Here is a 26,682-nt window from a genome sequence, read left to right on the forward strand (position 1 = left end):
AGCATTATTCACAATGGCCAAGATATGGAATCAACTTAAGTGTCTATCAGCAGATGAATGGATAAAGACAATGTATATGCAAAAGAATACTATTGAGACATAAAAAAGAACAAAATTCTGTAATTTGCAGCAACATGGATGAGCTTGGAGGACATTATGTCGAAATATGAAAAAAAGCCAAAACAGAAAGATAAGTACCACATGTTCTCACTCATCTGTAGAAGCTAAAGTAGTTAAGCTCATACAAGTAGAGAGTAGAATAGTGGTTACTAGATGCAGGGAAGGCTGTTGGAGGATGAGAGGGAGGGCCTAGCTAATGGATGCAAAGCACAGGTCGATAGGAAAAATACATTCTAGGGTTCCATAGCACTGCGGGATGACTCCAGTTAGCAACAATTTATTCTATGTTTTCAAATAGCTAGAAGAGTGGATTTTGAATGTCTGCAGCACAAAGAAGGAATAAATGTTTGAGGTGGCATGTAATGATTTGGTCATCACATGTTGCATACATTTATCAAAATATCACATGTACCCCATAAATATGTGCAATTATAATGTGTCAATTAAAAAGAATACAAGCAAAAAAATGAGATACTACATGTGCCCTTGGCATTGCGCCAAGGGCTTGATGAGTGCTTGGTTGTGCTGTGGTGGTCAATGCTATTATTTTATTTTATTTATTTATTTATTTTTTGAGACGGAGTCTCACTCTGCCGCCCAGGCTGGAGTGCAGTGGTGCGATCTCGGCTCACTGCAAGCTCTGCCTCCTGGGTTCACACCATTCTCCTGCCTCAGCCTCCCGAGTAGCTGGAACTACAGGCGCCCGCCACTACATCCGGCTAATTTTTTTGTATTTTTAGTAGAGACGGGGTTTCACTGTGTTAACCAGGGTGGTCTCGATCTCCTGACCTCGTGATCCACCTGCCTCGGCCTCCCAAAGGGCTGGGATTACAGACATGAGCCACCGCGCCCGGCCAATGCTATTATTTTAAAGCAGTAACTGGATCATGTTCCTATCCTTTTCTGAAACATAGTAGCTGTCCAGAGTTTGGCTCTCACAGCCTTCCTGATGGGCCTCCTCCTGCCTCCTCACCACTCTGAATGCTGGTGGCTCTGGCATGCTGCAGTTCCTGTCCTTGCCTGTCACATCTCTACATCTCTGTCACCTCCCTTATCTGGCATGGCCTTCTCCCCTTACTTTGGCCTGACTCATTCTTCCCACCTGGTTAGGTCAGTTGCCATTGGATACTCTCTCATCCCCCATTCCAAATGACCTTCTTCTCCCTTCTGGCCCTCCCACAGCACATAGCCTGGGTCTGATTTGACTCTATTCTGTGTCTTCCTCTAAACTGTAAGTTTCTTAAGCCAGGGTCTAGTTTGATTCCTTGATTGGATGTAATATGTCTTTTGCGCATTATAGCTGCTCTACATGTGGGTTGGATAAGCAACACGTGCCACAGACTTGTGACCTCTGGAGGGTCTGTGCACCGCTTTGGTACCTCCTGCTGATCTCTGTGCTGAGGCAGGTGGAGGGGGACCTCAAGCTCAACTTTGCGCTCCACCGTCCCCTGCTGGACGTTGCTACTACATCAGACCACACAGCCTGGGTCTGATTTGACTCGATTCTGTGTCTTTCTTTAAATTGTAAGTTTCTTAAGCCAGGGTATAGTTTAATTCCTTAAGTAGACTCCTCCTTGCTGAATTTGTCTGCGGCCTCAAAATCCTTCTGAAGGCACCACTTACTCTTAGTTGCCACAGCCCATCCATCCAAGGTGACAGGTGACAACCAGGTCTCTCTGACCTGTACTGTGAAAAAGTCATGCTAACTTTTTCAAAAGGATTGTTTTGCTTATTTATAGATTTTTAAAAATCAGATTAAAAAGGTTCAGCTTCTTTAAGAAGTCTTAAGCAAGACATAAAGTTTAAAAAATCTTGTCAGAGGTCCTGTTATGTGTCTGAATCTGGCGCTGATGCGTGCCCACTACGTTGGGAGGGCAGAGTGAGGAATGCTGTGGTCAGCTTAACTCCTGATAGAAAAGGGGATGGTCATGAGGAAATGTGATGTGAAAAGTAAATACTCACTGGATGGGCAGATCTCAAGCTGTGAAAGACAGACATTTCTGTGTAAACCGGAGCAGAAAGATGGGTTGGATGGGGATCTCCCAGGGAGAAATGGAGTATTACAGAACACTTTCCATTGTCTTGTTGACAATGAAAATATTACACAGCCTTTTCATACTTCATTGTAATCCCAGAGCAATGTTTGAAGTAGGTGGAGGAACTTTCTAGAAATTACTGGAATGCTTCAAACACCTAAGGAAAAGCAGTTTGGTGAGGTGAACTCTCTCACCTACGTTGCTTTATAACAATAGAAGAGGATGTGATCTCCATTTGACTGGGTGAATCAAAGCTGGGGAGGGGATGGGCTTAGGTCATGCAACTAGTAACTGGAGACGCCAGAATTTGGGCTCTGTCTGGCTCTGAGGTTCCAATTCCTTTTCCTTTTCCTTTACCATGGACAGTATGTAGAGCCGTTTCTAAAATGCCTTGAGTCATCTTACTCCCTAGGCGCTTACTCCCTAGTCATCTTACAGCACTAGGTGCTGATATCGGCTAGTGACTTCCGAGTGAACGAAGCCAGTGTTTTGCTGAGATGGTGTTTGCAGCCCAGTCTCTTCCATATTTAGACCTTGCCCAGCTACCCCTGCCGGTTGGGATGCCCTGAACACAGCCCGGAACTTACAGGACTCTGTGTCTCTGCTCCCGGGTTGCCTGCATCAGCCTTCCCCACCGTCTCTGTCTGTTGAAACCTCACCCAGTGATGCGGAGCTGGTGGAGTTTCTGGTGATGCTTTCCCAATTTCCCTCTGCAGAGTCGACCTCCTTCTCTGGGTCCTCGTGAAACTTGATTCCAGCACCGATGATTCCCTGCCCTGTACGGGAGTAGCTTATTTAGCTCTCTCGTTCTCAGTGGGCTCTCAACTCCAAGAGGTAAGGATGGAAGCTTAATCATCAGCTCCCAGGTCCCAGGACAGCATCAGTCACACAGTGGGGAACTCAGCCATGGAGAGTTGAATTCAGTGAATCATACTTAGCCTCAGGTGAATCCAGGCCTCTAGGAATTAGCCTTAGGGACCTCACTGTCTTAACTTCTTTGGGAGACCTTGGAGTGTCATAGAATAAAATCCATTACTGACATCTTCCTTGTGGTCCGTGTCACCTGCCACTCGGAGACAGGGAAATTGAATTGGCTTGGTGAGGCTGGTTCTTCATAATGCCCTCCGGATGGCTCTCGGCATGGTGCATCTCTCTGCAGGTGTCCAGGCTCTTCTCAGTCCTTAGGTGGTGGAAATGATTGATCAGGACCATACTTTTCCTTTTTAAAAACAAGGATATTGTGACTTCCATTTTCTAACCCTTGGAGGTTGCTGGCTCCAGGGTCTCAGCAGTGATGCCCTGAGGCTGGCTCTGTGGCACCTGTCAGCCCCCCAGAAGCTGTCATTTGTCCTTGCTGAGCTGGGGACTGCCTGTCTCCAAGGGCTGTGCCACCATGTCTCCCTCCTGTGTTCTCTGGACAAGGTATTATACTTCATTGATCAAAAGCTCCTGCTCTTCAGAAGGCTGATTCTATTTTTCAAGAGTTGGTTTTGAGGGCAGTTTGTTTTTAACCGTTACATGTGATTGGACTTCAGTTTCATTGTTATGTATACTTAGCAGTTTAAGATGAGTTTTGAAAAAAAACAACAACAGTTCAGTCTTATTTGTGACAACTTGTGTGACTAATTAATGGTCTGCAGTGCACCGTGAAACTTGCAAGGCACCACATAAACACTGAATCATAACACATTTCTTGTTTGAAATTGTATTAGCAAATTGAACATCTGTATTACAGCAATACAGCATATTAGTAACTTCAACAGCTTTTATTGATTCACCTTGTTAAGCAGGAAAATAATCCTTGTAGCTTATAAAGCTCCTGAAAGTTCTAGGAGGTGCCATTTTGGAAGTGAATTGAGTCGAATAAATGAAGGCAGATGTTAAGCATTTAATTGGCTCTTTGCTCCCAGCTGACTCTGTCAATTTTGGAACCATTGTCAGAGATGATATAATTCATCCATATGAAACTGACAAGGTGAGTTCGATGCTGTTGGTCTCTAGGGAGGAGGGGCTGGCTATGCAGAGTTAATGCTTAATACCTGGCTAATGCCACTTGTATTAGTCAGGGTTCTCTTAGAGGGACAGAATTAACAGGATACATATAGGAGATATATGTGTGTGTGTGTGTGTATATATATAAGTTTATTAAGTATTTTATATATGTACGTGAAGGGGAATTTATTAAGTATTTTATATATATGTATAAAGAGGAGTTTATTAAGTATTAACTTACATAGTCACAAGGTCCCACAATAGGCTGTCTGCAAGCTGAGGAGCAAGGAGAAGCAGTCTGAGTCCCAAAGCTGAAGAACTTGGAGTCCAGTGTTCGAGGGCAGGAAGCATCCAGCACGGGAGAAAGATGTAGGCAGGGAGGCTAAGCCCATCTCTCCCTTTCATGTTTTTCTGCCTGCTTTATATTTGCTGGAAGCTGATTAGATTGTGCCCACCAGATTAAGGGTGGATCTGCCTTCCCCAGCCCGCTGACTCAAATGTTAAACTCTTCTGGCAACACCCACATAGACACACCTGGGATTAATACTCTGTATCCCTCAATCCAATCAAGTTGACACTCATTATTAACCATCACACCACTGTAGCTTGGTCTTCACAGAGTTTTCTACTAAAGTTCCTCAGTAGCAGAGAGGAACAGGGAGAAAGGCTGTGGCAGCTGACCCCGAGTGGCCCACAACATTCGTTTTAAAATCTTGAGGCTTATGTGAAATGTTCAATTGCTTTTGTTTTCTACTCCGTGTTCACATTTTCCTCCAAATCTCCATCTAAAAAGGTTTGACTGGGAAGAGGCCTCTTTTATAATTCTGTGGATTCTGGAACCCTCAGGCTCAAATACTGGCCTTGAGAGGCAGATATAAAAATGATGATCAAAGGGGTATAAAAAAGACACTAGAAAACAACCAAAGTAACTTTGATGCTTAAAATGTAATTCTTGTACATTTTAAAATAACTAAAAGAGTAGAATCAGATTGTTTGTGACACAAAGGATGTAATGCTTGAGGGGACATATACATCATTTTTTGTCTTTCCCTTTTTTTTTTTTTTAAGACAGAGTCTCACTCTGTTGTCCAAGCTGGAGTGCAGTAGTGCACTCACTGCAGCCTTGACCTCTAGGACTCAAGTGATCTTCCAGCCTCAGCCTCTCAAGTATTTGGGATGACAGGCGTGTGCCACCACACCCAGCTAATTATTTTGTATTTTTCACAGAGATGGGGTTTCGCCATGTTGCCCAGGCTGGTCTTGAACTCCTGGGTTCAAGCGATCCGCCCACCTCTGCCTTCCAGAGTGTGGGATTACAGATGTAAGTGCTCTGCTGGATACTCCATTAATATGCATTGCATGCCTGTATCAAAACATCTCAGATATCCTATACATATATACATTTACTATGTACCCACAAAAATTAAAAATGGAAAAAAAATTAAAAAGGAAAAAAAGTTAAAAAGAAAATAATTTAATTTTTAAGCAAGGAAAAGAAAATTGCTGAGTTGAGACAAGGGGCAGAGACCATGATGGGATTTAGGGCGACCACTCAGTAGGGATGGATTGGCAGCGGAGACCGAGGTGGGGACCAGGCGATGGGCTGTCTCAGCCATCAGTGGAGATCGTGGTGGCCTCATCCAGCTGGGATCTGGGGCTGGAACCAAGAGGACAGATTTTGTTATGAAGCAGCAGGAGGAACTGATGGGACATGGTGATGCCAGCATGAGAGGAAGAGGAGAAATCAACTCAATGATTAGTAGACACTGAGCACTTCCTGTGTGCCAGGTGCTATGCTGGGCATTTCAGTTCCTCATGGGAACTTCCCAGCCACCTGGGGTGATCGGTTTGGGCAACTCCGATGAGGAATATGGGGCTTAGTGAAGTTGAAGTCATGTCCAGTTCTCCCCTGCTGAGTAGCGGGACCTATGTCTACCCTTGGAATGGTTCCGGAGATGCTTCTGAGGCAGAGTCAGCAGGCCTTGGGGATGCCTGGGGTAGGAGTGGGGAGAGGAGGGGGGATTTCCCTACCCTTCTCTTGTAAATCTTAGCCCCAGGACCTTCTCATCCAAACACACTCCCTCCACCCCATGTGATTCACCCATTCTTAACACCAGACCCATCTCCAGCCTCTTAGAAGGAGCACTGACTTAGGAGTCTAGTGACCCAGGGCTGAACCCCACCTCAGCCCCTTCTAGTTGATTGCCTGCAAGTCACTTCACCTCTCAGAGCTTCAGCATCCTCCTCAGAAAGATGCTGGTAACAGTTTCATGGTGAGGATGAAAGAAACTCAAGTAAAAGAAGGCAGCACCAAGCCCAAGGCTAAGGTGATGCTCAATACACAGGTATTAAGTCAGTTTAACGTGCTTAGCCCATGTTGAATTGTACTAAATTGGGGACATTCTGGGCTGTGGCACATGTTTTTGACATGAAAAGAGTTGGCTGGGCACGGTGGCTCATGCCTGTAATCCCAGCACTTTGGGAGGCTGAGGCAGGCAGATTACTTGAGGTCAGGAGTTTGAGACCAGCCTGGCCAACATGGCGAAACCCTGTTTCTACAAAAAATACAATGATTAGCAGGGCATGGTGGCTCACACCTGTAGTCCCAGCTACTTGGGAGGCTGAGGCAGGAGAATCGCTTGAACCTGGGAGGTGGAGCTCACAGTGAGCCAAGATTGTGCCATTGCACTTTAGCCTGGGTGACAGAGCAAGACTCTGACTCAAAAAAAGGTAATTATTACTCTTTGGATTTGTCAGTATTGGTGTGTATCCTGCTGTGTCCCCAAACATTGGGATATATCCTGTTTTGCGTCAATAATAGGCCACCTCTGAAACATCTGTGAAGCCCCCTTCATGTGAGAGTGGTCAATCTTTCCTGTTCAGTAAATTCAGCTCTAAAAATATCACCTGCTTTCCCTACAAATCATCTTCCCTTTGCACCTTGTCAGTGGCTCTGTGCTGCGAAGCTGCCCCTCTGTTGGCCAGTTTCCTGTGTGCACATCGTCCTCTCTTGGCTTTCTCTCCAGTTGTGGCTGTTTACATAAAGGAATCCTTGTGATCCACGGAAGATGCACTAAGAACCTCTGATCCCGCAAGAGAGGGGTTGATGAAGGTGAGTTGATGCAATTTTAAATGAACATTGTAAAAGAAGTTTTAAAAGTCACAGTGCTTACTTGATAATTTGATAATTTAAAGCAGTCTAGCCATGTCTTCATTTCCTAGTACCACAGAGTATCACAAAACAGAAATGTATTGTCTCACAGTTCTGGAGGCTGGAAAGTCTGAAATCAAGCAATCGACAGGGTTGTTTTCTTTTGAGGTCTGTAAATGAGAATCTGTTCCTGGCTTCCCTCCTAGCTTCTAGTAACCTCAGGGGTTTCTTGGCTTATAGATGACCTTCTCTTTGTATTTCCACATTGTTCTCTATATGTGTGTCTGTCTCTGTCAAAATCCTGCTTTTTTATAAGGACACAAGTCATGTTGGATTAGAGACCAACTGAATCCCCTCATGATGATTGATCAGCAGACTCTATTTCCAAATAAGGTCACATTCACACAACTGGGAGTTAGGACGTCAACAGCTTTTTGGGGGTGATAATTCAAGCCATAACATCCTGCTAGCAAGGAAAACAGCACTCAGTGCTATGTATAACAGATATCTGGCTACCGATAAGTCTATTTTACTTTCCTGAGTGGCCCCTCATGTCTAAGTTTTAAAACTTTAATATACACCATCTCTCTGTTGTATGGGAAACTTCTGCTTAGTACATTCAGGTAACGTTTATTGGCACTTAGCATAAGTTAGAATTATAGCAGATATTATCCTGTATGTTACCTGAGACTCTATAGAGCTTATCTAATGTCAGAACCTTCAAGGTATTTGTTTTGCAGATGAACACATTGAAACTGAGTCACACAGCCAGTAAGTGATTTAGCTGGGTACAAACATCTGTCTCCTTGACATCAGACCTGGTGATCTTTGAAGAGCTGTGCCTCTGTTGAGCAGTTGTAAAGCAGAGACCTGCAATGGCAGGTGTGAAGGCAGGAGGCAGAGGAGCTGCTCAGAGGCAGAGGAGCTTCTCAGAGGTCCAGGTTGTGTCCTCTTGGCTGAACTTTGGCTGGGGCCGAGGCTAAGGAGGAAGCCAGTACTCAGCTGAGAGTTTGGACTGTGTGCCTCACATTCACCCATTTTCATTTGATTGGTATATTTATCTTAATTCCATAGGTGGGAAGAAGGATGATGCTTCCCTGTAGTCTTGAAATGTGTGATCTTGTTTACAGTTGTCTGGCATGCCATTCAGTTCCCTTCATAGAGCCCTGTAAATAAGGAATGAAATATCAGTTTTCTTTCAGGTTCAGTATGGAGAATGTTAAGAAACAAAATACAATTAAAAGATAAAGAAAAAAAGTCAAGACCTAAAGTTCTACAGACAGAGAGGGGAAATAGTCTCAGGCACAACACGTCAAAGATCTCCAGCCTGATGTCAAGGAGATGGAAGTTTGTACCCAGCTACCTCACTTACTGGCAGTGTGACTCAGCCTCCATGTCTTCATCTACACAACAAATACCTCAAAGGTTCTGAAATTAGATAATCCCTATAAGAGGTCTCAGGTAATGTTCCCAAGTTGTTAATCCAGGTTTTATTTTATTTATTTATTTATTTTCTGCTGAGCAATTAAAAAAATTAGTTTTTGATTTTTTTCTAAACAAGAGCTTCATTAAGATAAATTCACACATCATAAGCTTCATTCTTTTAAAGTGCACAATGCAGGGAGTTTTAATACATTCACAACATTGTATATCAATCACCACTAATTCCAGAACATTTTTATCATTTTAAAAAGAAGCTTTCTACCCATTAGCATCACTCCTCATTCCTGTCTTTCCCCAGTCCCTGCAAACCACTAATCTGCTTTCTGTCTTTATGGATTTGCCTATTCTAGATATTTCCTATAAATGGAATCATATGACAGGTGGTCTTGTGTAAACAGCCTCTTTAACTTGACAAAATCTTTTCAGAGTTCATCTGCTGTAGCATGCGTCAGTACTTCATTCTTTTTTTGGGGTGAATAATAGTCCATTGTATGGATATACCACATTTCATTTGTCCATTTTTCAGTTGATGGACATTTGAATCGTATCCACTTTTTGACTATGATTAATAATACTTCTACAAGCATTTGTATGTAAGTTTTTGTGAGGAAACATATTTTCAGTTCTCTTGAGTATGTATCTAGGAGTGGAATTGCTGGTCATGTGGTAACTCTATGTTTCATATATTGAGGAATTGTCCAACTACCTTCCCCAGCAGCCACACCGTTCTGTATTCTCAACAGCAGTGTCTGAGGGTTTCAGTCACTCCATATCCTCACCAGCACTTGTTATTGTCTTTTTAATGTTCTCCATCCTAGTAGGTGTGAAGTAGAATCTCACTGTGGTTTTAATTTGCATTTCCATGATGACTAAGGATGGTGAGCATCTTTTCATGTGCTTATTGGCCACCTATAGATCCTCTTTGGGAAAATGTTTATGAAGATCCTTGGCCCACTTTTTAATTGGGCTATTTGACTTTTTGCTATTGGGTTGTGAGAGTTTTTCATATGCAGAGTTTCATATGCAGGGTTTTTCATATGCATAATCCTTATCACATATATGATTTGCAATTATTTTTTTCCCATTCTATGAGTTGTCTTTTTTAGGTCTCATTTTAATTGACTTGGTAGATATTATTTTGAAAAGGTTTTTCTTCCAGCACATTAGAGGTGGCCTGAGATTCAGCAAGTAAGTGTGATGTACCCAGTGTGGTGCTTGGCATCTTGGTATGCGTTGCTGTCCCAGCTCTGGTGCCGCAGGTGGGCCAGGTGCCACTTAATGATTGACTGTTCTGAATGCTATGAAGAATGTGAATGGCTCCTTAAATAATTTTTTCAGAACAAGAGTTGTTACTTCCTTCATTTGTCATCTCTTCTAAGTTGAAATGAGAAACCCCCCACATTTTCTGAAAATGTGGCCTATATTATGAACAGAAAGAAACTTGGGTGTTCTTTCCACTTAATGAACCATGTTGTAAAGATCTATCCTACCCCAGCTGTACAAAGGAATATTTCCCCTCTCTGTAGAACTTTAGGTCTTGACTTTTTTTCTTTTTCTTTTAATTACATTTTGTTTCCTAGCCAGCTCTTCTTCACAAATTACCAAAAAAAACCCACAAGATTTCTTAATGTTTTTCCTGTTAACTTAATTAGTGGTCCTAATGAGGGATGTGAACTGGAACCTAGTTTTGTGTTTTCAGAAACATTTCTGAGTCAAAATCACATGTCACACGTTTTCCTCCCCTGTAATGAAATTGGACAAATTAAGTACATTTTCTTTCTCCTCCTTTTTCTCCTGCCAGTTTTTGATTGGATATTTCCCTTCTGCCAGATGCAATCTGCTTTTGTCTTCTGGCTTTCTTCTGAACTTTTTGGTTTTATAAGTTGAAAAATATAACCTCCCCCACGACACTGATCTGGTTTTGTGACTAGCTAGTTATTTTTAATGTCTGAACTTGATTTGGCTGCCGCTGTCTGAGATACAAAATGTGATGGCTTCTCAGAGCCAAGCTAGTGTGGTTTTCACTAATCTTTTTCTCATTTAAGATTTAACTCCAGATGAAGGTGAAATATTTTACATTCTGGCCAATTCGTAAGTTTACTGGCACTGAACACTTCGTGCCATTTGCTACAAGCTGCCTTATTTTTATTACCAGAGCATTTGAAAAACATGCACGTATTTTAGAGACCACATGAAGGATCTTCTCCCTTGACTGGAGGGGGAAACCAAGACTCAAAGAGGTTGTGAATTGCTGAAGATCTCCCAGCAAATCCAGGGTAACAACCCACAAACCACAAACGATAAGGATGATAATCCAAGGGTCAAGTATTAAATATAAAATGAAGTATTAACATTTGTATTATCCCCTTTCCCCAAATCTCATTTCTAATGGATGAAGATGAAGAAGGAAACCGCTGGCTGGACTGGAAAGCCCCAGTCTGTTGTTTTGTGCCTGCCTCTGACAGAACTCTTGTCCAGCTGTCTCAAGTCCTCTTTGAAATGAGGCAGGGAAATCAATAAATGTAATCACCCTCTTTGAGCTTCAATTTCCCCACCTATGAACCAGGACCTCCCCAGCCAGGTGGTGAGAATCAAATGGGAGCATGTGAGTGGATGTCATGGACCAGTTAGTGGCCTTGTTGATCTGGAGGTAATGCATACGATGAGGTGACAAATACACACATGCAGAGGCTGTCACCTAGCGGTGTTGCAGAGTAAATTCCAATACAACAGCATTGTCACTTCATAAATAGCTGATTGGTTTCACCTCGTGCCACATTTTAGCAGTTGCTCGTGACTGTCTGAAGGGCTGCGTTAAGGAGGCTTCTGAGACTGTGTCCACGCTTAGCTGGACAGATAGGTCTGCTCTGAATCCAGGGGTGGGAGATCTTGGTTTCTACCACCTATTTGCCATCCGTGGGCTACACAAATGCACAGCATTTTAATAGGCAGGAGTGTGAAGCCATTTTGACTTGCGAAGGGGAAAGCTTCTAACTGTGTGGGCCTGACTTTGACCACAATACAATTTCCTCACTTGTGATAACTTTGCTACAGGCAAGAGATGGTTCAATTTTACAGCCTTAGAAGGGGTGTGCCCCGAGTCCCTGTAATTCTCGGGGATTAGGACACCAGTGTGTGCTCCAAATCTGTCACAAGCCATTGAAACTCACTTGCTTTTGGTGTAGCAATTGATCTCCCACATTATTTACCCTCCTTCTGATGGCCAGAATTCCGGGGCCTGCTGTCAAGAAAATGGCAGATTGGGTTTATTTCAGGACACATCCAGCGAGTCAGTTGAAATGGGTTGCCCAGTCCCCCAGTGTTAAATTCCTGTTTTGTTACCATGTGATGGATTGTGCTTTGTCGTCTCACATTCCTGGTCTGCGGTCTTGAGGACCCAGGGTCCGCCCCTGGCATCGTTCTCTGCTCCTGGAGGCTGCATGGTGCGAAAGGTCAGTGGTGTGGAAGCCTCTGTGAGATGCCATGATTCACGTTTTGGATCTTTGAGCACAAAATGAATCTTCGATGGAGGAGCTCACACCTGGCCCCAACGTGTGGGTCACGTCCAAGCCCAGAATTTATTGCATATGATTTTCCTCTCTTGTCTCACGTGATTATTGTTGCTCTTTTCTTTCTTTCTTTTTTTTTCAAAGGTTCAGTCGTTTGGGGAAAGGATTGTGCTTTTCATTCTAAACGTCATTATTTTTGGAAGACTGGAGAGAAATTTGGATGATGATGACATGTTTTTTCTACCTCACTCTGTGAAGGAACAAGCTAAAATCCTGTGGAGATGTGGAGCGGCTGTTGGGTTTTACACAACCAAGATGAAAGGTGAGGGATGCACGGCCACTACTTCAGGCTGGACTGAGCGGGGCTCTCTAGGGCTCTGCCTGGCCTGGAGGGTTCCCTCAGCACCAGCTGTGTGGAGAGAATCTTCTCTCGTGGATTAAGTTGGGTGTAAATGAACCCCATGTATGGATTCCATTTCCACCACATTTCTCATTTCAGTGGTAAACATGGTCAAAAGCATGTCCCTTTGATTTCCAGGCAGTGCCATGTCCCCTCTAAAAAACACCTAATTGTAGTTAATGGTATAAAATTCATTTCTTTCCTTCAGTGTTACTAGTTAGTTGTCAGGAAAAATACCAGTGCTAATAGCTGACATGTGGAGCAAAAGCACCTTGGATGCCAAGATTTATAGACTTTACCTCAGAAGAGAGGGAGTCCGGCCATGATAACAAGGTTAGGGTGAAAATCTCTGACTCGAAGGGCAGTCGCCAGTGATAAGTGTGGGACTAGTACCATTTTGCTGAACGGATTTGTCTCGTCTTTTTTTTTTTTTTTTTTTTTTTTTAATTTTTTGAGGCAGGGTCTTGCTTGATGTCGCTCAGGCTGGAGTACAGTGGCACGATCACGGCTCACTGCAGCCTCAACTTCCCTGGGCTCAGGTGATCCTGCCGCCTCAGCCTCCTGGGTAGCTGGGACTCCAGCCACATCTGGCTAATTTTTGTATTTTTTGTAGAGATGGGGTTTTGCCATGTTGCCCAGGCTGGTCTCGAGCTCCTGAGTTTAAGCCATCTGCCCGCTGCAACCTCCCAAAGTGCTGGGATTGCAGGTGTGTGCCACTGCGCCTGGCCACCGGTTTTCTTCTTTAAAGTTGCTTTCTTTTTTTCATTCTTTCTTTTCTTCTCTCTCTCTCTTTTTTTTTTGAGATGGGATCTCTTTGTCATCCAGGATGGAGTGCAGTGTCGTGATCATAACTCACTGCTGCCTCAAATTCTTGGGCTCAAGTGATCTTCCTGCCTCAGCCTCCCAAAGTGCTGGGATTACAGGCATGAACCACCATGCCTCGCCTCTTTATTTAATTTTTAAAGGCTGTCAACATCTCTCACCTAACTAATTCCAGCTCCATCATTTGGTTGTCAAAAAGTTCTCAATTTTAACAAAAATCGATCTACTCAGTAAACTGCCATGGATGTACTATGAGTTAGATGTTTTTCTCCGGCACTAAAGATGCTGAGTTTGGTTCTGAGCCATGTTCACATTGTGTGTGTGTTTGACCTGTCCAGGATGCGATAAATTTGTGTTTCTCACTTTTTTGTTTTTTCCTCAGTGAGATACAGCAGTTTCTCAGCCAGACCACTTCTTCATTTCTTGGTTAATTATTTGCAAAGTCAGTCGTAGCTTTAGCCCCTGTGGCTTTCATCTCCTTTCCTCACGACAGCCTTTGCCCTCAGATTTTGATGCCCTTTCACTTTTTTGAATGATCATGTTCTTTCGCCATTTAAGATAGACCAAGGGATCTAGAGAAAAATTAAAATGAAAAGGAAGCTTTTTGTAACTCCTGTTTCCTGGGAGACTCATCAGTGGTCATTTTCTACCAAATGGCTGTTTTTGACTCTGTAACCAAATCATTTGTGGTGTAGACATCCTACTAATAATAACAAAAACTGTTAACAGATTCCAGCTTGATGTGTGAAACCACAGGTAGGTGGCAGAAAGAGCTTGACCTTGGTCTTGCCTGGTCCTGCTGCTATTCCTGGAGGCAGTGATACCAAGGGTCCTGATTCTAGGGAGGGACGCAGGGGTTGTCTGCAACTGCCATGCTCTTCCCCAGGCAGATTCAGAGCCTTGGAGGAGAGGGAGGACCTAAGGATGCTGAGCTGAGGCAGGTCAGACTGGGTGCTTGAATTCTGCCTTTTCATTTCTGATGGATCCCACAAATTCAGTGAAAAGTTCCCTGAAGCTGCTTGTGAGGTCACATTATTTTCATCAATGAACTGGTTTTTGAAGTGGCAATGAACTGTTAGTTACTCGGCAATTTATTTTTTTCCTGAGTAAGGGTCACACTTTCCTGTTTCTTTGCATATTTAGTAATTTTTGGTTGATAACTAGTCATTGCAGCAACTAATTTTTTTTTTCCTGAGGATTTTGAGATTTTTGTTTCAGCAGGCATTGAACTTGCCTGGATTTAAACTGCAATCACCTCCTTCCTTTGACATGTGGGTATTACAGGTCTCTCCCTTAACATGTGGGGACCACAATTCGAGATGAGATTTGGGTGAGGACACAGAGGTCTAATCCTGTGTAGTTCCATCTTTCAAGAGTGGGTATCTCTCTGGGCTCTGACTTCTTTTGTGCCGGATCCCTTGGGGTCTGCTGCACTCATATGTAGACTAGCTATAAGCCAGATTTGGGAAGTTTATGCTCTGAATTTGGGTCTCACTAATTCTGTGGTCCTCATGCTGCTAGGGCTTCCTCATTAATTTTCTGCTTCTTTTCCCATCCTGACTTCTGATATTTGACACATTTAGCTGGTAAGGCTGCAGTTTTTCCCACCAATGTTTTTTTTTTTTTTGTAGCCTTGCAGGTGGAATTAATCCTGTGGCTGGTAAGCTGTAAACTCACAGGTTCTGCCAATTTCGGTTGCAGTTTTCTGAAAGTAAATTTTCCTCTGGCTTCTTTTTTGTTTTTTTTCTGAGATGGAATCTCACTCTGTTGCACAGGCTGGAGTGCAGTGGCACAATCCTGGCTCACTGCAAGCTCTGCCTCCCGGGCTCACGCCATTCTCCTGCCTTAGCCTCCTGAGTAGCTGGGACTACAGGCGACCACCACCATGCCTGGCTAATTTTTTGTATTTTTTTTAGTAGAGACAGGGTTTCACTGTGTTAACCAGGATGGTCTCGATCTCCTGACCTCGTGATCCACCCACCTCGGTCTCCCAAAGTGCTGGGATTAAAGGCGTGAGCCACTGCGCCCAGCCAGTTTTCCTCTGGCTTCTCTCTGCTTTTGGATGCCTTGCGGTTTCTTTAAATATTTTATTAAATTTATTTTTTAATAGTCATTATATGTAGGGATTTGCATGACCACTTCATCTCACCAGCATTATCTAATATTCTGTTTATGCATAGATCATAGAATTTTGTTCCTTGCCTTCCCATGTCTTCCTGTAAATTGAGAGAGGGATCTATTTAGATGAATTAAAAAACGGTTGCTATGCATGCAGGTAAATTAAACAAAAAGTAATTTTGATGGTGATTAGGTATATTTTATGATATTTTGTTATTTTACATATGTAAGTTAAGAAAATTTGCCAGTGAGTACATGTGGTTTAATTGACTATAGGAAGGGTTTGTAGTTCAAAAGTTCAGAACAGTTACTGATGTTTCTTCAGCCTTGGCTCTGTCTTGGTGCCTGCCACAGTGTTATGTGGTGGTGCTGTATTGGTGTTTGAGAGATAGGCACAGCAAATGGCATGCTTCCTCACTTTTCAGTACAACAGTTTCTCTTCATAAGCTTAGATCCATATGATTCAGGATGTCTGTTAATTTAGCCTGGACTTGGCTGAAGTTTATAATTTCATTCTGTGAGGAAAACAAAATGTACAAATTCATTGCATAAGTAGGATCACAGGGGCCAGGTTTTACCTACTGATATGGTTTGGATTTGTGGCCCCGCCCAAATTTCATGTCCAATTGTAACCCCCAGTGGTGGAGTGGGGGCCCAGTGAGAAGTAATTGGGTCATGGGGTGGACTTCCCCTTTGCTGTTCTCATGATGTGAATGAATTCTCAAAAGTTCCAGCTGTTTAAAAGTGTGTAGTACCTCCCCCTTCAGTCTCTCTTCCTCCTGCTCTGGCCATGTAAGATGTGCCTGCTTCCTCTTTGCCTTCTGCCATGATTGAAAGTTTCTTGAGGTCTCCCCAGCCATGCTTCCTGTACAGCCTGTAGGACCCTGAGCTACTTAAACCTTTTTTCTTATAAATTACCCAGTTTCAGGTATTTCTTTTTTTTTTTTTTTTTTTTTTTGAGACGGAGTCTCGCTCTGTCACCCGGCTGGACTGCAGTGGCCGGATCTCAGCTCACTGCAAGCTCCGCCTCCCGGGTTTACGCCATTCTCCTGCCTCAGCCTCCCGAGTAGCTGGGACTACAGGCGCCAGCCACCTCGCCCGGCTAGCTTTTTGTATTTTTTAGTAGAGACGGGGTTTCACCGTGTTAGCCAGGATAGTCTCAAACTCCTGACCTCGTGATCCGCCTGTCTCGGCCTCCCAAAGTGCTGGGATTACAGGCTTGAGCCACCGCGCCCGGCCGCTCAGGTATTTTTTTATAGCAATGTGGGAACAGACTAATACGCCTACTGAAGGGTATACGTTGTTTCTTTTCTTTCTTTCTTTCTTCCTTTTTTTTTTTTTTTTTTGAGATGGAGTCTTGCTTTGTCACCCAGGATGGAGTGCATTGGCACAATCTCTGCTCACTGCAACCTCTGCCTCCCAGGTTCAAGCGATTCTCCTGCCTCAGCCTCCTGAGTAGCTGGGATTACAGACACGTGCCACCACACCAAGCTAATTTTTGTATTTTTAATAGAGATGGGGGTTCACCATGTTGGCCAGGTTGGTCTCGAACTCTTGACCTTGTGAGCTGCCCTCCTCAGCCTCCCAAAGTACTGGGATTACAGGCATGAGCCACCGCGCCCGGCAGAGTATACATTGTTTCTAAGCATTTTAGCTATGCCTTTTCTGTCTGCTTGTAACTTTAAATCTTATTTTTTATTTTTTTAGTAACTCATAGTGTATTTATAAAATGAATAAAAAGTGTATAAAATGAATAAAACGTGTATCTACCAAAATACACTTTTCACTGGGAAAAATAAATAAAATAGACAAATGGATCTACACAAAGTAAACATTAACTTTGGTAGATTTCAGTGTAGTTCATAACAAGCATATTTGCCCTTATTCCCCCAGAGCTGCTCAACTACCAAAAATTTTAAAAATATTTTTAACTGAGATTTTATTATGTTGACATTTGTTTCTCATTCCACATCATCTTCAGCCAAGCTCTGAGCACTTACAATTCTCTGACTAATTGTTGGGAGCTTAGTCAGAAGCATCTGGAACACTGGTGGTGGAAGAGTTTGCTGTAAGACCTGCAGTAACTGCTGTGGCTGTCCACACACAGCAATTGCATTTGTGAGATGGTCTACGCCCTTCTCATATTCACCTTGAGCTAGTAACTCTTCACCAAGCTGTATTTCTTCAAGGAAGAACTTCTGAACAGCTTCAGCGTCTTTAAGGTCAGGTAACTTGGAAAGCCCAGCTCTCTCCTTGGCAAGCTTCTGTTTCTTTCTTCGTTCTCGAAGCCTGTTCTTCACTTCGTCTTTTGCGGTCGAAGTAGATGCAGTACCCAATAAAAAGGGCTCCGCATACACCGGCGGCGATGGCGCTGTTCCGACCATCTTCTCTACGACGCTGAGCGTGGATGGTGGCGGCAGGGACGGCGAAGGAGCGGTGGGCCACGAATCCTCAGAGCGGTGGGCGCAGCTCACACCCGACGGCCCACAGGCCAGGAACTAAATCTTATTTTTAAAAGTTGTAGAGTAAAATTCACTTTTGGGGGGCTTTACAACTCTGTGAATTTTAACCTATGTATAGGTTTGAATAACCACAACCACAATGAAAATAAACAATAGTTTCATTACCTCCCCTGTACACTTCATCCCCCCTCCCCATAACCCCAGCAACCCCTGGTCTGTTCTCCATCACTACAGTTTTGTCTCCTTTAGAATATCCTATATGTGAAATCAGGCAGTGTTTAGCCATTGGAGACTGACTTCTTTCACTCAGCATTGTGCCTTTGAGATTCATCCACAATAATGTGTGTATCAGTAGTTTGTGGCCCATTACTGCTGAAGAGCCCAGTCAGTTTTCAAACAAGTGAGTGCTTTTATATAGAATAAATAAGATATTTTCAGGTAGACCCCTCTTTGGACACATTTTGCTAACAGGGTGGTTTGAGTTTCTCCCTTTGTTTGATGGTTCTGTAATTGTCTTTCTGACAAAATATTGACACTTCAGCCATTTCACTATTTCATGTTGAAATTTTCCCTAGGTAATCAAAATTGTGAGGTTTTACTTTAACTTTTGCTTTAAAACCACCATTCCACAAAACTGTTAGCATTCAAGGGAAGAAAATACTGGACTGGGTAGTGGAGAGTCGGTCAATTTAAGGCAGAGCTAGTAAGTATTTTGGTTTTGTATAAAAATCTAAAAAGAACACCTTTGCATTTCAGATTCCTGAAAGCCCAACACAAATGATTCCTGAAAGTCCTTGAACAAATGCAAGGGCAACACTTAAAATATTAAACTAGGTGATTTGGAGCCCAGGCAAGCATGGGACCTGTGAGATGACAGTGACACTGTGGAGTCGGCCTCAGCCCTGCCTGTCACCAGGGCCTTCAGTTCTGTGTCTTCCCCAGACACCAGGCCCACAGGGACCTCCTGTACTGTTGTCCCATCAAGCAGGGACCGCCTTGCCATCTTCCGGACTTTAGTAGAAGCATAGCCAAAAATGGAGGGGCAAGAGTGCAGTGTTGTTTCAGGTACCAAGTCTACCACCCAAAGAGAAGGGACTTGCCACTGCAAGGAATAGAAGTCTACTCCTGGAATTACAAGAAGGGAGGGCACTGGAAGAGGGCAGGGGAAGTTCGTGGGGTGCTGCCTGGCTTCTAAGGCCAGGATGGTGACTCCACAGCTGCTAGTGGGGTGCTACTCTGCTAGTCTCTTTGCAGACCAGCTTCCTTTACTTACTGAAGTTTCTTGCTCCCTTAGAATGTTGACTTTAGTTTGCTGTGATGCCAGCCTGGCTTCTAACTGTACTGCTTTCAAGGACCGGGACCTACTATAGTGCTAGACCAGCTGGCTGGTGGATTGGTTTCTTATGGATGGATCATGGGTCCACCTTTTGCTCAACTGTGGTCAAGTGGGCTGGGTGCTGTGGATCAGAGACAGCTGTCTAGCCCTGTCTCTTTAACTGAGGCTATGGTGGGGCAATTTTAAGGAAGAGCTATGGGTTTGGCAGATATCCCATAATAATCCATGGAAGAATCCTGGTGGTCTTGCCTAAAAGTATTCTGGTGTCAACCTGGACTGGAATACTCTTAGTCAAGACCACCAGGCAGCCCTTTGTTGACAAGTCTAATTTTTAGATCCCCCCCCACCCCAAGAGGACACAGCTTTGTGCTGCTCATGTAGTGTAGGATACAGGAATTCCGGGCTCTTCCCCAGACCTACTGAATCAGAAACTCTGCAGCGGGGCCCAGCAGTCTGTGTTAACAAGCCCTGCAAGTGATTCTCATGTACTCTAAAGTGTGAGAACCACTGATCTAAGGCACACATTCTCAGCAAGGGGGTATTGCCCCCAATGAGACAGTGATTTGTTTTTGGGGAGCAAAAAAAATCCTAGATATTTACAGTGGTTTGTGGCTTTTCAAAGATCAACATTATTTAACAAAGTCTTATTTTTTATCAGTATTTAATTAAAAATGTCTTAAAAGGCTACTTGAATTGGCCATAATGAAAAATGTTTAAGAAACACTGATCTAGGGTGTATAACTCGAACTGGGCTTTCCACCTGTGGAGTAGGCATGAGTTCAGCATTCCTAGGTAATGACGAAGCTCAACTGTTTTGCTAAATGACTGTAGCCATTTATATTCTCACCAGCAGAAGGTTGGAGGCTTTGTTGCTCCTTATCTTTGCCAACACTTGGTATTGTCCAGCGTTTTAGTGGTTGCTGATCTGAGGCTATGAAATGATATCTTATTTTAAAGCCTTTTTCCAATTGTTTCTAATATATAGTTTTTTTTTTTTTTTTTGAGATGGAGTTTTGGTCTGTTGCCCAGGTGTGCAGTGGCGTGATCTTGGCTCACTGCAACCTCCGCCTCCTGGGTTCAAGTGATTCTCCTGCCTCGGCCTCCTGAGTAGCTGGGACTACAGGCACACGCCACCATGCCTGGCTAATTTTTTGTATTTTAGTAGAGACAGGGTTTCACCATGTTGCCCAGGCTGGTCTCGAAATCCTGAGCTCAGGCAATCTGCCTGCCTCGGCCAATATATGGATTTTTAAGTATTGATTTTGGGTTTGTCAGCCTTGCTAAAATCTCCTATTAATTCTATAATTTGTTGGTAGTTTCTTTCCTTTTTGTTTCTAATTTTTTTATTGTAGTAAAATACACATAAAATAAAATGCATCTTACTTATTTTTAAGTGTATGGTTCAATGGTATTAAATATATTGATGATGTTGTATAACCATCACCACTATCCATCTCCAGAACTCTTTCCATATTATAAAATGGAAACTGTACCCATTAAACAATAACTCGCCATTTCACTCTCTCTCCAGTTCTTGAAACTACCATTTTACTTTGCTTGAATCTGACGATGTTAGGTGCCTCATATAAGTGGAATCACTCAGTGTTTTTCCGTCTGTGACTGGCTTATTTCACTTAGCATAATGTCCTCCAGTTTCACCTGTGTTATAGCATGTGTCAGAATGTCCTTCCTTTTTAAAACTGAATAATATTCCACTGTATGTATATGCCACATATTGCTTATTGATTCATTTGTTAGTAGACACTTGGATTGCATCCATGTTGTAGCTGTTGTGAATAATGTTGCTGTAAACATAGATATACAAATATCTCTTTGAGACTCTGGTTTAGGCATATACTCAAAACCGGAATTGCTGGATCATGTGGCAATTCTAGGTTTCATTTTTTGAGGAACTGCCGCACTGTTTCCCATGGTGGCTATACCACCTTACATTCTTACCAACAGTGCACAAGCGTTGTAATTTCTCCCCATTTTTCCTAACACTTATTTTTTTGTGGTAACCATCCTAATGGATATGAAGTGGTATCTCGTAGTTTTGATTTGCATTTCCCTAAAGATTACTGAGCATGTTTTTACATGCTTATTGGCCATTTGTATATCTTCTTAGGAGAAGTATTTATTCAAATCCTTTGCCTATTTTTTGTATTGGTTGTGTGTACGTAATTAAAAAAATTTTTTTAAATTACATAATCTATACATATTTCTTTTTTACGACAGAGTCTCACTGTGTCACCCAGGCTGGAGTGCAGTGGCACGATCTCGGTTCACTGCAAGCTCCGCCTCCCAGGTTCATGCCATTCTCCTGCCTCAGCCTCCTGAGTAGCTGGGACCACAGGCGCCCGCCACCACGCCCAGCTAATTTTTTGTATTTTTAGTAGAGATGGGGTTTCACTGTGTTAGCCAAGTTGGTCTCGATCTCCTGACCTTGTGATCCACCCGCTTTGGCCTCCCAAAGTGCTGGGATTACAGGAGTGAACCACCACGCCTGGCCATAATCTATGCATATTTCAAGACATCATGTTGTACACCAAAGATATATACAATATTTTCTGGCAATTAAAAAATATTAATTTAAAAAATAATCATATTCAAATTGTGAATTTATCTCAAATTCATACAAAGCAAAATGGTGGTTTCAAGGACTAGAGGGAGAGGGAAACAGGGAGTTATTGTTTAATGGATACAAAGTTTCCATTTATAATATGGAGAGTTCTGGACATGGATGGTGATGATGGTTACATAACATTATTCATATTTAAAGTTTTTTAAATTGACAGATATATATATATATATTTTTTGGTGTACAACAGGATGTTTTGAAATATGTCTAGATTGTGGAATGGCTAAATCAAACTAATTAATATACATATTACCTCACATATTTATCAGTAATTTGTAGTGAGAACACTTAAAATCTACTCTCATAACAATTTTCAAGTATACTATATGTTGTTATTAACTGTAGTCACCATGTTGTACAGTAGATTTCTTAAGTTATTCTCCTGTCTATGTGAAATTTTGTATCTTTTGACCAACATCTTCCCAGTTTCTCCCCACCTCTAGCCCTTGGTAACCACCATCCTACTCTCTGCTTCTATGAATTGGACTTTTTTAGATTCTACATGTAAATGAGATCATGCACCCATTTTTAAAATGGGTTATTTGTTTTGTTGCTATTAGGTTGTATGTGTTCCTTATATGTTTTAGATATTGACCCTTCATCTGATGTATGCTTTGCAAATATTCTCCCATTCTGTAGGTTGCCTTTTCATTCTGTTGATTGTTTCTTTTGTTATGCAGAAGCTTTTTAATTTGATGTAGTCCCCTTTGGGTATTTTTGCTTTTGTTGCCTATGCTTCAGGATCATATTCAAAAAAACCATTGTCCAGACCAATGTCATGGAGCTTTCCATGACATTATAGTAGTTTTACAGGTTTCAGCCTTACATTTAAATCTTTAATCCAGTTTGAGTTGGTTTTTGTATATAATGTGAGATAAGAGCCTAATTTCATTCTTTTGCATGTGGATATCCTGTTTTCCCAACACCGTTTAGTGAAATGACTGTCCTTTTTCCAATGTGTGTTCTTGGCATCTTTGTCAAAAATCAACTGATTGTACATATGTGAGTTCATTTCTGGGCTCATTATTCTGTTCCATTGCTATATCAGTCTGTTTTTATGTCGGTTCTATGCTATTTTGATTACTATAGTTTTGTATATGTTTTAAAATCACAGAGTGTGATGCCTGTGGCTTTATTCTTTCTAATTAAGATCACTTTGGGTATTTGGGTCTTTCGTGGTTCTATACAAATTTTAGGATTTTTTTTCTATATCTGTGAAAAATGTCATTGGAATTTTGATAGAAAATGTGTTGAATCTACAGATAGCTTTGGGTAGCAGGGACATTTCAACAGTATTAATTTTTCCAATCCATGAACATGGGATAATTTTCATTTATTTGTGTCTTCTTCAATTTCTTTCATCAGTGTTATAGTTTTCATTGTATAGAATTTTATCTCTTTGGTTAAATGTATTCCTAAGGTATTTTGTTATTTCTTTTTTGTAGCTATTGTAAATGGGATTGTTTCCTTAATTTCTCTTTTGGATAGTTCATTGTTAGTGTGTAGAAACACTACTGATTTTTGTGTGTTGATTTTGTATCCTGCAAATTTATTGAATTTGTTTATTAGTTCTAATAGTTTTTTTTAACATAGTCTTTAGGATTTTTTTTATATATAAGATTGTGTCAGCTGGACACAGTGACTCCTCCCTGGAATCTCAGCACTTTGGGAGGCCAAGGCCAGAGGCTCACTTGAGCCCAGGAGTTTGAGACCAACCTGGGTAACATAGGGAGACCCTGTCTCTACAAAAAAAATCAAAAAGTAATTAGCCAGGTATGGTGATGTGCCTGTTGTCCCAGCTCCTTGGGAGGCTGAGGCAGGAGGATTGCTTGAGCCTGGGAAGTTTAGGCTGCAGTGAGTTATGATCATGCCAGTGCACTCCAGCCTGGTTGACAGAGTGAGACCCTGTCTCAAAAATAAAAGAGAAAGAAAGGAAAAGAAGAAAGGAAGAAAGGAAGAAAGGAAGAAAGGAAGAAAGGAAGAAAGGAAGAAAGAAAGAAAGAAAGAAAGAAAGAAAGAAAGAAAGAAAGAAAGAAAGAGAGAAAGAAAGGGAAAGAAAGAAGAAAGAGAAAGGAAGGAAGGAAGGAAAAGAAAATAAAAAAGAAAGAGAAAGAGGAAGGAAGGAAGGAAAAGAAAGAAAAGAAAAAAGAAAGAAAAAGAAAGAAAGAAAGACAAAGTAAAGGTTATGTCATCTGCTGCAAACAGGGACAATTTAACTTCTTCCTTTCCAGTTTGGATGGCTTTTACTTCTTTCTCTTGCCTCATTGCTGTGGCTAGTACTTCTAGTACTATGTTGAATAGAAGTGGCAAGTGTGAATATCCTTGTTACTGATCTTAGAGGAATATCTTGCAGCTTTTCACTGTTGAATATGATGTAAGCTATGGACTTGCAGATTGTTTTTATGTTGTTGAGGCTGAATGGTTCTTTATATTTTCTAGATATTAATCCCCACTTTATATTTTCTAGATATTAATCCCCACTTTAGTCTGTTTGTGGTGCTATAACAAAATACCACAGATTGGGTAATTATGAGCAATAGAAATTTATTTCTCACGGTTCTAGAGGCTGAGAAGTCTAAGATCAAGATACTAGCAGGTTCAATGTATAGTGAGGACCCAAATGAGTCCCGCCATTTGCCTCCAAATGGCATCTTATTAATGTATCTTCCTGAGGGGATGAATGCTGTGTCCTCACATGGTGAAAGGATGGAAAGGGGAGGAAAGGGCCCCTTTTCACTCACTCCCTCCAGCCGTTTCATAAGGGTGCCAATCTCATCCATGAGGCTGGAGCCTTCAGGGCCTAATCACCCTCTAAAGGCCCTATCTCTTAATACTATCACTTTGGTGATGAAGTTTCAATATATAAATTTTGGGGGACACATTCAGACCATAACAATCCCGCTTCCTGATCCAGCATACCATGTTACATTTAGTCCTCAAGTCTCTTTAGTCTACTCTTCCAATCTGAGACCTTTCCTTGGTTTTTCCTTGTTTTTCACCATCTGGACACTTTTGAGAAGTACCGGTCAGGTGATCTATAGAATGTCCATTAATATATACTTGCCTGATGTTTACTCATTATTAGACTGTGGGGCTTTGAATTTGGGGGAAAAGGGAAGTACCTTTTTCCTCACATCATATCAGAGAGGTGGGGTGCATGATATGAATGTTACTACTAGTGGTAACCCTGATCACAGTTAAGAGAATGTCTGCTAGATTTCTCCACTGTAAAGTTACTCTTTTCCCTTTTTTAAATTGATATGTTACAATCTTTTTTTAAAAAAATTAATCCATTGTATTTTTAAGAAATCAATTTTATTGAATATTCTTGAATAATTTTGAATAATTATTAATTGAATAATTCAATTTGTTGAATAATTTTTGCATTCCGTAACATTTGCCAATTATAAGTGTATAAGTCAGTGATTTTTGGCACATTTAGAGAGTTGTGTAACCATCATCAAAATCCAGTTTTAGGACATTTCCATCACCCCTCCAAAAATACTGTCTGTTTGCTGTCAGTCTGTTTCCATCCCAGCTCCAAGCAATCACTGATCTGTTCTGTCTCTACCAACTTGCCTTTCCAGGACAGTTCACATAAATTGAATGATAAAATATGCAATATTTTGCATCTGGTTTCTTTCTTTCTTTCTTTCTTTCTTTTTTTTGAGACAGAGTCTTGCTCTGTTGCCCAGGCTGGAGTGCAGTGGCATGATCTCGGCTCACTGCAAGCTCTGCCTCCCGGGTTCATGCCATTCTCCTGCCTCAGCCTCCCGAGTAGCTGGGACTACAGGTGCCCACCACCATGCTTGGCTAATTTTTTGTATTTTCAGTAGAGATGGGGTTTCACCATGTTAGACGGGATGGTCTCAATCTCCTGACCTCGTGATCCGCCCGCCTTGGCCTCCCAAAGTGCTGGGATTACAGGCCTGAGCCACTGTGCCCGGCCGCATCTGGTTGCTTTTTTGTTTAGCACAGTGTGTTCTCAAGGTTCATCCAAATTGTAGCATGTGTTAATATTTTGTTCCTTTTTATTGCTGAATGGTATTCCATTGTATGGATATCACATTTTGTTTATGCATCTATCAGTTGATGGGTTGTTTCCAGTTTTAGGCTATTATGAATTACCCTGCTATAAACGTTCACAAACATGTCTTTGCATAGGCATCATTTTCATTTCTTTTGGATAGGTTCCTAGGAGTAGAATTGCTGGGTCATTGGGTAAGCTTATGTTTGACTTCTTGAGTAACTGACAAACTGTTTCACAAAGTGGCTGTACCATAATACATTTCCATCAGCAGTAGATGAGGATTTCAATTTCTCCACATCCTTGTCAACAGTTGTTATTGTGTTTTTATTAGAGCCATTCTAGTAGGCCAAAAGTGGCCTTTCACTGTGGTTGTAACTTGCATTTCCCTAAGGACTTAGGATGTGAAATATTTTTTAATTGATAAGTAGTCATTTGTGTGTTTTCTTTGAAGAAATATCTGTTCAGATTTTCTGTCCATTTTTTAATAGGGTTGTTTGTTTTCTTATTGAATTTAGAGTTCTTTATGTATTTTGAATCTAAGTCTTTTATCAGAAATGTGATTTGTAAACATTTTCTTGCAGTCTGTGGCTTGTTTTTTCATTTTCTTAGTGATGTCTTCTTT

The 26,682-nt window shown here is 41.9% G+C and overlaps 1 protein-coding gene and 1 pseudogene across 2 annotated transcripts in view; one reads left to right on the forward strand and one right to left on the reverse strand.

The window, feature by feature from the left end:
* Positions 1-4,017: 4,017 nt before the first annotated feature.
* The window catches only part of FAM169B (family with sequence similarity 169 member B), a 47,203-nt gene continuing 24,538 nt past the window's right edge, over positions 4,018-26,682 (forward strand). The window contains exons 1-3 of the mRNA XM_030930923.1: positions 4,018-4,131; positions 7,175-7,260; positions 12,396-12,573. Of these exons, the coding sequence (XP_030786783.1) occupies positions 7,255-7,260; positions 12,396-12,573 (184 nt within the window). The 5' untranslated portion in view covers positions 4,018-4,131; positions 7,175-7,254. The remainder of the gene's footprint in view (positions 4,132-7,174; positions 7,261-12,395; positions 12,574-26,682) is intronic.
* Positions 17,297-19,056, reverse strand: LOC115897432 (annotated as a pseudogene). The gene is made up of 2 exons (XR_004057218.1): positions 18,960-19,056; positions 17,297-18,041 (listed from the first exon to the last, which is right to left on the reverse strand). The product of XR_004057218.1 is annotated as a mitochondrial import receptor subunit TOM20 homolog pseudogene (transcript).

Source organism: Rhinopithecus roxellana, chromosome 5, assembly GCF_007565055.1.
Source record: "Rhinopithecus roxellana isolate Shanxi Qingling chromosome 5, ASM756505v1, whole genome shotgun sequence".
NCBI lineage: Eukaryota > Metazoa > Chordata > Mammalia > Primates > Cercopithecidae > Rhinopithecus > Rhinopithecus roxellana.